Source organism: Arctopsyche grandis, chromosome 6, assembly GCF_051622035.1.
Source record: "Arctopsyche grandis isolate Sample6627 chromosome 6, ASM5162203v2, whole genome shotgun sequence".
In the NCBI taxonomy this organism is placed as follows: Eukaryota; Metazoa; Arthropoda; class Insecta; order Trichoptera; family Hydropsychidae; genus Arctopsyche; species Arctopsyche grandis.
In genome coordinates, this window is record NC_135360.1 from 31,439,733 (window position 1) to 31,450,303 (window position 10,571).

The 10,571-nt window shown below is 36.8% G+C and overlaps 1 protein-coding gene across 1 annotated transcript; it reads left to right on the top strand.

The window, feature by feature from the left end:
* The first annotated feature begins 5,551 nt into the window (after positions 1-5,551).
* On the top strand, positions 5,552-10,187 carry LOC143913748 (uncharacterized). Its single transcript, XM_077433731.1, has 3 exons — positions 5,552-6,346; positions 6,477-10,139; positions 10,183-10,187. The coding sequence occupies exons 2-3, from the start codon at positions 7,052-7,054 to the stop codon at positions 10,185-10,187; spliced, it is 3,093 nt and encodes a 1,030-aa protein (XP_077289857.1). The 5' UTR covers positions 5,552-6,346; positions 6,477-7,051.
* Positions 10,188-10,571: the final 384 nt, after the last annotated feature.

The window sequence follows — 10,571 nt, forward strand, 5'->3', positions numbered from 1 at the left end:
GGCGTTCGTGTGAATCGCCCCCATGCGTTTATCAGTAGGTACATATATTCGAGAAACGTAGAGACACGCTCCACGACGGAATATATGCTATATAATAATAATAATACAAAAAAATTTTAACACACTGCCGTCCGACACGAGGTCGGAATCAGATCCGGGACGCTATCTCGCCGATCCGTCTGCGACTTTCTCCGCATTTGTATGCAGATAGCGAGCGCACGTTTGGCAGGTAAACAAGAAAAATGGGCTGGCTTCGGTGGTTTTTTGCGCCCTCTTCGACTCGCGACACTGCTGCGACCGCATCGTCATTTATACGCGGGGAACGTTCAAATTTTCTCCCCCTTCTCATTCTCCTTCGCCTTCCCCTTCTTCCACTCCAATTCTCCCCTCTCTCTGATAAATTATCTCCAACTGGTCGGACGACAACAAATCAGACGTTACAACAAGGGAATAAGCCGATGATAAAGTGTAAAATTGCTTTTGTGTGAGTAAATCAAGGATAGTCCACGCGTACCTGACTGTGGCGAAAATTTTATAATAATAATTTATTTTAGAATACTTCAAACGATTGCAAATCGCATATTTTAAATTTAATTTTTTTTTTTATAGATAAATTTATTTAAATTGTAAGCAAACTTTGTCTATGACCCGAAAGCATCTACATGATATAATAAGAGGAAGCAAAGGCTTTTTATAAATAGCTCGGTCGTTAAGCTTCTGCTTAGCGTCGAGAGGCGCCGGGTTCGATCCCATGAGCTAGCCTCAATTGAAAAGAATTTATCTGTTTATCTGCAGTGCTGCTGGTCAGACCTGGGTATTTGTGACTCCAGGTCGATCGTTTCCTATCAGAGTTTGCCAATTTTCTCTGAGTTCCCAGTAAAATTGGCTAAATATCCTTCCTACCTACTATGTCCCCACTATTTGTGATTGATTAATGTATAATAAAATTGATGTACAATTCATAGATGTCTCGTTAATTTGCAAGTTTTTCAGTATCTCGTAATTCAGCGACTTGTATAATAAAAAAATGCCAGGAAGGCGCATTTGGGTTACCCTTAAGGCCTTCCTGGTATATGTAAAAATAAATAAATAAATTCAAAGATTTAGTAGAAAAAAACTACTAATTGTTATAAAGTGCCCTCCTGCAAAACAGAATTTCGAAAAAATATCAAAAATTTTAAGACTTTAAAATCGTCAATAGCTCGTATATAATAGTGCAGAAAGCTATTTTCTGGTAATAAATGTAAAAAAATATTTTTGACCAGGTTTTCAGGCCAAATACCACTCCAAATACCGAAGAGAGAAGATCAAAATTCCACTCACACATCATCTACTTTATTAATATGGCTGTGAAAGGTGAGTTGAGGATCAAACGCGATACCTAAATGGAATATCTGTGACAATAGAGCGAATGAGCGAATGAATTAATGGTTAAACGTGTTACGAAACCTTGCATCCACACTCCTTTGCACCCTTGAGTTATAGTGGGATGCTAAAAAGGTGCCAATAACACCCCTTCTCCTCAAACTTAGTCTGCTTCCTATATTGTGTGTATTGACACGTTCCAATGAAAGAATAAATAATTTTTACTTTTTTAAAACTACTTGGTTAACTAACCAAGATTTCTTTATTATTATTATTACGTTACATTTATGTTATTGGTAGAATTTAATTATGGAATGGAGAATTTAAATGAGATACGTTGAACTCTTTCACTTTAACTTTGCTTCACTATTTGTTCTGCTGCTGATGTGTTGACTGCTGCTCTCGGAGTCTCGATGGTGATGACTAGAGGTAGGATAGTCACAGTGCTATCCATTGTTCGGCAAACCTTTAACAATGCATTTACAACCTTTGAACAATACACGGCCCCCTCAGGCTCCGGTGACTAGTGATGACTAAAGAGCGGACCCAGAGCGCGCTGTTCATTGTTCACATGTTGTAAATGCATTGTTAACGGTTTGCCGAACCTTTTTTACAAAGCATTTACAATAATGGAACAATAGACGGCGCGCTTCCGGTCCTACCTCTAGTGATGACTATAGCGCGGCGCGACCCTGCGCCGTTTGTTGGTGCATGTACCGTTTACCATGCACCGTTTTTTTTTTGATCTTTCGACTTAAGATCTTTCGATTTTCGATCTTTGCCTTCCGATATTTGCGTTTTCGGGCGTTTCACATTCGGGCGCGTCACGGAGACCGAATTTTAACATGTGAATTTAGATATGACTATTCATTTAAGCTGAGTTCCCTCATTACATACCTCTTATTCTATCCTCAAGTGCGTGTGGTCAATAGTTCAAAGAATGTTTTCTTTCAAAGTTTTGGATGGTTTTAGATAAAAAAGCCAATAAGTTTCACTAAACATCTTTTGAGTGTTTAATGTGCTCAGATTACTATTCGATTGTGGTCATCGAGTGTTCGAACGAGAGTCTGCTCACTTTTAATTGAAATTCTATGTGAAATTTTAGTAAAAATATTTTTTAATTGTACTCGAAAAACAATTTTTATATCAATCAAAGTGCCAGGGCAGTGACCTGGCTCAAAAATAAGTACCAGGGCGGCGACCTGGCCCGACTACACCACTGGGTGTACCACATATCAATGGTGCTACTTATTAAATTAGGTGTGCCACAAATCAATGGTGCTACTTATTAAATTAGGTGTGCCACAAATCAATGGTGTGTCTTATCTCTACTGGTTAGTTGACTACATTGATAAGCGAGGTTCATAACAGTATGTAGGTTTGCATAAGTAGGTGTAATTAGACCTCTACAGCAAGCTAATACTGTGTATGTATGTATGTTTTGCCTATTGAATTTCAACAGGTAGGTATGTAGTTTTGGAAAATAAATGATACGTGATTTACATACATATATTCAAAGTTGAAACGCTTCCTATAATATTCATATTTCAGGTTGTTTTAATAGGGATCTCGGGTTAAAACTCAAAACGGCAATGTCGAAAGGAGCACCGTCGTGAATCTCCTGAATGGCAAGTTATCCCCGATGTCACAGGATCGCTTTATTGATTCCCCAGTTTGTGTCACCATAAATACACCCCTCCCGCCTTTGGTCTTCCTATCGCTGGCTTCTAATCCGTCCCCTATTCCCTTCGCAGAGCCCTATTAGAAGGGGGACCTTAGCCCTGGAGCACAAAGGACTCGGGTAAGATTTTTACGTAAGCGCATCAATTACACGGCAGATTTAAACCCATCTTTTTATCTTTCACACCTTAATGAAGCGCCTCGTTTAATTGGCGTAATTCGGGGAAAATCCCATGAGAATTTTCATATACATACATACATAGGTATATGTTACAGTTAATTTTTATATTTTGACTAGTTGGAATATATTGGAATATATATTAATATAATTTGGGCCTCACAGGGATGTTTTGTATTTGCAGTTGGTTCGTATTTATTGGAACTGGCTGTAGGTGCAAGACAATCCTTATGTTATATTTTATATTTGATATTTTTACGTTATCCGTTATTACAATGTTCGACACGAAAAATGGTTCAGAGACGAGATATGACTTTTCTTATAGATCTATGCCCAGTTAACACAAATCTGGTAATAAAAAATATTGATTGGGCCGAGATTCGGAGATATATGTATGTGTTTTTTAAATCGCGCGGTTTTTCTATATCTTCGTGTTGTTCGGTCGATGTCTCAAAATCTGTCAATTTCCTGTTCAAAATGAATATAGGAATTTATAGTCGGGTATTTTATCTTTTATTTGTAGTACTTTCAGCTTTCAAATCTCTCTAAGTAGTCGTCCAGTTCAAATCAAAAGTCAAAAGTACGTATTTTCACTTGGGATTTTTTCCCACTGTTAATACTATTTTATATCGAGTATTTTCTATTAAAATATGTTTATTGGGAAAATGTGTTCTGGCCACATAATTTTTTTTTTTCGTTTAAAATGGTCAATTGGAACTGTCGAAGACTTTTCTGTTGAAAAACATTTCCAACTAGAATTATTTTATTCCAACTAGAATTATTTTATCCCAACTAGAGTTATTTAACATAAATGCAATATAAACCATGTATAAAAGTTGTATCTAATCCAAACAAACCTTAGATCACTCACTACCCTAGATAACTACCGCCAAGGATTTCGAGTTTTGTAAAGATGTGTTTAAACTCTCTAATATATCTTGCAACAATATAAAATAAACAAAATAAGTCTATTAATGAATGTATTTTTCCAAAACTAGTTCCATCTTCTTTATTGTTGTTAAAATGTAATGCTCACATCCTAAATGCCAAGTCACAATCTAAAATACTGTTACGTACGCCGTGGATTGAGCGAATTGTACTTAGACCAACGGATATCTGTTATCGGATTAACTAAATGCATGCACTTACTTCCAAAGATTATATCTGGACTCTAAGTGCATTTAGGCTAAACAATGACCGATATTAGTTATTTCTCAGAATCGGTACGGGGAGACCCAATATCGGGGAAATACATATCCGAATACGTGACTATACAACAGGTAAACAGATTAGGCGTCCTGAGAGATCTACCCTTTATAAGGCGGTACGTAGGCGATATCATGTCATTCTGGACTTAGCAGTGACACTGCGTGTATCTCCTGAATCATCAATAAATGCTGTGAAACGACTGTTGGCCTTTTACTTGGATCCTCCACCCACCCCTACGCAACAATACTCATCAGTTAGGGATTTCCATCGAGAAATTCTGCTATGGTTATAAATTCAGAAATTCCGTTGTAAAACCAGTCTTTATAAACATTGACATGGATTAAACGACCTATGTTCAATGCACTTTTTACAAGCCTTTATTATGTGTTTAATTATCAATGTTACCTGGAAAGGCTCAGCGGGGAGTATTCTTGTTTATTTTTTACATACTCAAAAAACACCCATCGACGTTTTTCAGTTCCGTGGGATTGTTAGCAAAACGCCGATCGGCGTTGGTAAGTATTCATTGGATTAACATGGTACCAACCACCGTTATAGTTGAAGTGTATTATCAGTTGTATTATAGTTTTACTAGTTGGAATATAATATAAGTTGATTCATATGGCGAATTATATTCCAACTGCTCAAAATACAATACAACTTCAACTATAAATTGTCATCAGGTTTGATGGAGAGTTAGGTTTTCGTGAAAGTGTCACTCGATTAGTAAATTCAGTTGGAAAGTCACATTTTTGTTTTGAACACATTCTTAGAGTTATGTGGGATTGTTAGCAAAACGCCGATCGGCGTTGGTAAGTATTCAATGGGTTAACATGGTACCAACCACCGTTATAGTTGAAGTGTATTATCAGTTGTATTATAGTTTTACTAGTTGGAATATAATATAAGTTGATTCATATGGCGAATTATATTCCAACTGCTCAAAATACAATACAACTTCAACTATAAATTGTCATCAGGTTTGATGGAGAGTTAGGTTTTCGTGAAAGTGTCACTCGATTAGTAAATTCAGTTGGAAAGTCACATTTTTGTTTTGAACACATTCTTAGAGTTATCGTAATACGTAAAATTTGTACAACAGTAAAATTTGCACGTGGTGAGTCACCGAGTAGACGGCGTACGGACAGCTTGTGTTCCGTACGCTCCGCTGGCCCACCACGTGCAAATTTTACATTTCAATAAACTACATCAAACCATTATCGAAGTCTTTTCCATGATGGTCACTTCGAACCGGACACCAGTAACCTAGGCCACAACACCAAACGGACAAACCAATAGGAAAAAACGTGGTCGAGAAAAAATGGATGTCAATTAAGAAATCGGTATCGTTCCTTTGTTACTATCCATACCTTTCCAATACTAATAACATGTTTGCTTCTATTTCAGCAATATATTGATTGATGTACAGAGGTACATGACCGCGTGATTGACGCAGAAAATATATAAATAAAAACATAACCTACAAAGACGCATGGGACACAGAGGTAATCCAAAATTATCGGAACGATCACATAAACATCGTAAAGGATATTCAAGTAAGTGAATGTATTCAATCTCAGGCAATCTGTTCAAAAGGCAATCATGTGGGTAGGTCAGTTTTTAAAATATGTTTTAAAGTATAACAATTAATTAACGCGATTGTATAAAATAATATCGCGCTACGAAGGAAGGTTTCATCGGTCGCATCGAATTTCGTATTAAAAGTGTAAAATCAGATGTAGTGTAAAATTAGCAAAGCACGTGGGGAATTATACTTGTAGCCCCAAAGTGGCTTAAACCAAGTACATACCGGTATATTCATATCGGTAGATCTTTGTTTCTTAATGTGTGTAGAAACACCCTCCCCCCCCCCCCCTTCCACGATAAATGTGGAATTATACTTGTAGCCCCAAAGTGGCTTAAACCAAGTACATACCGGTATATTCATATCGGTAGATCTTTGTTTCTTAATGTGTGTAGAAACACCCTCCTCCCCCCCCCCCCCTTCCACGATAAATGTGGAATTATACTTGTAGCCCCAAAGTGGCTTAAACCAAGTACATACCGGTATATTCATAGCGGTAGATCTTTGTTTCTTAATGTGTGTAGAAACACCCTCCCCCCCCCCCCTTCCACGATAAATGTGGAATTATACTTGTAGCCCCAAAGTGGCTTAAACCAAGTACATACCGGTATATTCATATCGGTAGATCTTTGTTTCTTAATGTGTGTAGAAACACCCTCCCCCCCCCCCCCTTCCACGATAAATGTGGAATTACACTTGTAGCCCCAAAGTGGATTAAATCAAGTACATACCGGCATATTCATACATCGGTAGATCTCTTTGTTTCATAATGTGTGATGAAACAGTGGTGATTTAAAATAAATCACAAGACTTGTAGCCCCAAAGTGGTTTAAATCAAGCACCCACCAATTTAGGGTTGTAATTTCTTCCAAAATATGTTGGATAGATTCTGGTGATAATAGTTAAAGTAGAATATTAAGATTCACGGTTAATCATTGAATATTATTACCTTATCTCTACGAATAGTTCAATTGACAGCTATAGTAGAGAACAACTGTATTTATGAGACGAAATAGTGCAACTTTCTGAAACAAATGTCAAGTGCTGAAAACGAGGAAATAGAAGCTTCGACTTCCAAGTCGCATAAAGGTCGAAATCCAACTAGGGACGTAGAACCTATTAGAGACAGGTCAAGCTCTAGAATACATCAGACTCGAAGTCAGACTCAATCGATAGAAATATTAGCGAAGGAAAATAAAGTAGAAGTTATAATGACGTCAATAGAATTAAGGTATTCAGGCGCGGTACAAAGACTAAAAGGAAAAATAGATAAATCCTCCGAATTAGATGAAGGACAGTATCAAACCATTAAAGAAGCATACGATTATGTCCGAAAACTCCATTACGAATATTTAGATAACCTTACAGACATACCGAAAGCGGCCAAAATAGACGAAGAGTACGATGCAATTACAATAACAGTTAAAAATCTTAAAGCAGCATTAGATTGCCAATCCTTTCAAGATAGTAAACTAAAGGTAGAGCAAGCAACAATTAAATTTGCTAGAGATAAGTTACCGACGTTAACCATTCCCACATTTCAGGGAGATCCATCTGAATGGCAATCGTTTCAACAAGCTTTTAAGAATATAATAGGAAACAAAACGGAATATTCGAATGTCACGAAATTGCAATATTTGCATCAATCCTTAATCGGTCCCGCTTTGGCAGCTGTATCAGGTTTAGATATTAGCTCAGACAATTACGAAATAGCTTGGAGTATTTTAGACAAGCAATATAATTTACCAAGACTTAATCTCAAAACTAGGATTAATTCACTTTGTGACTTAAAATTAATCACAAGAGAATCACATATCGAATTGAGAAATCTATTGAATCAGGTAACAGTGTGTATTAAAAACATTGAATCGTTGGGTTACGCGAGAGAAATTTTAGATCCATGGGTAACATGTTTAGTTCTAAGGAAATTACCTTTTAATATAGTAAGAGACTGGGAAATATCGCTGGTTAGCAGAGAAATGCCACCATATGAAAGTTTAGAGACATTCTTGCAGAATAGATGTAATGTATTACAATCTACTGCATCTGTAACTACGGTGAAGGAATTCCCTCATAGTCGTCAAAGAATCATGAGAACTCATGTCGCGAACAAAAACCCATCAAGTAAGGTAAACGCATGCGCATTCTGTCGAAATAATCATTTCATAGGCAAATGTGATAAATTCAAAGCAAAATCCAGTATGGAAAGAAATGAATTCGTTAAATCTAATAACATGTGTTTTAAATGTTTAAATTCATCGCATAAGATAACAAATTGCAAGTCTAACTATAATTGCTTAAGGTGCAAACAAAACCATCACACTTTGTTGCATCAGGACGATACATTTAGTTCCAATAATACGGGAAGGAAGTCAATTAATGCTCATTCTACTCATTTCTCTCAAAGGGAGATAATTTTACCGACGGTACAAGTAGACATTATAACGTCCAATGGAACGGTCGTTAAGGGTCGCACATTATTAGATTCCGGCTCACAAGTCAACTATGTTACCACATCTTTCGCTAAGAAGAATAACTTCAAATTAGAGAAAATCTCTCAAAAAATTGTAGGTATCGCTAATCAAGAAAGTAGCATTCGTCACATCACCAAGGTGACCATAAGGTCTTCAACCACTAATTACTCAACCAAAGTGTTGTGTTTGGTATTACCAGAAATTACTGGCGAAATTCCAACTGTGAAACTGGATCAACAGTTAATTTCAATACCAGCGGGAATCAAGTTATCAGATCCCCTTTGGAATAAACCGACGCCAATCGATTTCTTGCTCGGCGCCGAGATTTGCGTTCATGCTATGAAAGCAGGAACCATCCAGTTAGGAAAAGGTATGCCTATCTTAAAGGATACCGAATTCGGATGGACAATAGTTGGTCCATATCCCGAAGTAAATAATGCTCCAGGGAAGAGCCACATAGGCTTAAGTCAATTAGACAGTCACATTCAAAACTTTTGGATGATCGACCAGGTTCCTATGGTAAAACATCAATCTCTTGAGGAGAAAAGATGTGAGGAACATTTCCAAGCACACACATCACGAGATAAAAACGGTAGATTTTGTGTAGCTTTACCATATAAAAATTCCCCGGTAGTATTAGGAAGTTCATTACACATTGCGGAGAAAAGACACAAAACTTTGGAAAGACGTTTTTTAGCCAATAATAATTTAAAAATGGAATACAATAAAGTTTTAGAAGAGTACATAAATTTAGGACATATGTCAGAGTGTGAACCTCCGGAGGCACATGAGGTTCATTGTTATTTACCTCATCACGTCGTGGTTAAGGAGTCTAGCCTTACCACTAAATATCGTGTAGTTTTTGATGCGTCCGCAAAGACAACGTCTAATATCTCACTAAATAATATTTTGATGGTGGGACCTAATGTCCAATCAGATTTGTTAAGTTTACTACTCAACTTTCGACTCCATAAATACGTGATTACTGCGGATATTAAGCAGATGTACCGACAGATTCAAATAGCAGAGAAAAATAAAAATGTACAACGAATCATTTGGCGAACAGATCCCCAGAGTAAATTCAAGCATTACAAGCTTAATACAGTAACATTCGGAACTGCTTCAGCCCCATTTTTAGCTACTAGATGTCTAAATCAGTTAGCAGAGGAGAATAGAAACAAATATCCCATCGCTAGTAAAGTGATCGAACGTGATTTTTATGTTGATGATTTGCTCACGGGAACTAATACTATTGAAGCTGGTAAATTATTAAAGGTTCAACTGGAAACCATATTATTATCAGCCGGTATGCCCTTAAGCAAATGGACATCGAACAACTCCGATATAATCACGGATGTTAAAGCTGACGATTGTTCAGATTTTAACTTCTCTAACGAATCACACAAAACTTTAGGTTTATTTTGGAAACCGCGGGAAGACGTTTTTGTATTTAAGGTTCAAACCGAAGTCGAGACTGAAAATATAACAAAAAGAAACTTTTTATCAGTAATTAGTCAGATCTTCGACCCATTAGGACTATTATCTCCATTGTTAATTAATTATAAGATATTAATGCAATCTGTCTGGCAACAAACCATTGGTTGGGATGAATTCATTCCTCAGACAATCTTCAAAAAATGGAAAGATTGTCAATTATCCAATACAGTCATGAAACTTTATAAAATTCCTAGATTGATAATACTAAATAATGTCATTAATATACAGGCACACGGATTTTGTGACGCATCCGAGAAAGCTTATGGTGCTTGTATTTATGTAAAATGTACTGATCAATTGGGAAATTCCAAATGTCATCTTGTGTGTTCTCGTTCGAGAGTCGCTCCGCTCAGTTTGGTAACTATTCCGCGTTTAGAGCTGTACTCCGCTATGTTATTATCAAAGTTAATGAAGTCAACAATAGACCAATTAACAATTCATATTAATGAAAAATATTATTGGACGGATTCAACCGTCGCATTGCATTGGATTAGAGGAGAGTCATGTAAATGGACCACCTTCGTTGCCAATCGAGTGGCCGAAATCCAATCAATATCTCAACCCATTGAGTGGTACCATGTCT

What these genes read in the sequence shown, in the direction of transcription:
- LOC143913748 (XM_077433731.1), top strand. Translation starts at nt 7,052, where the DNA reads ATGTCAAGTGCTGAAAACGAGGAAATAGAAGCTTCGACTTCCAAGTCG.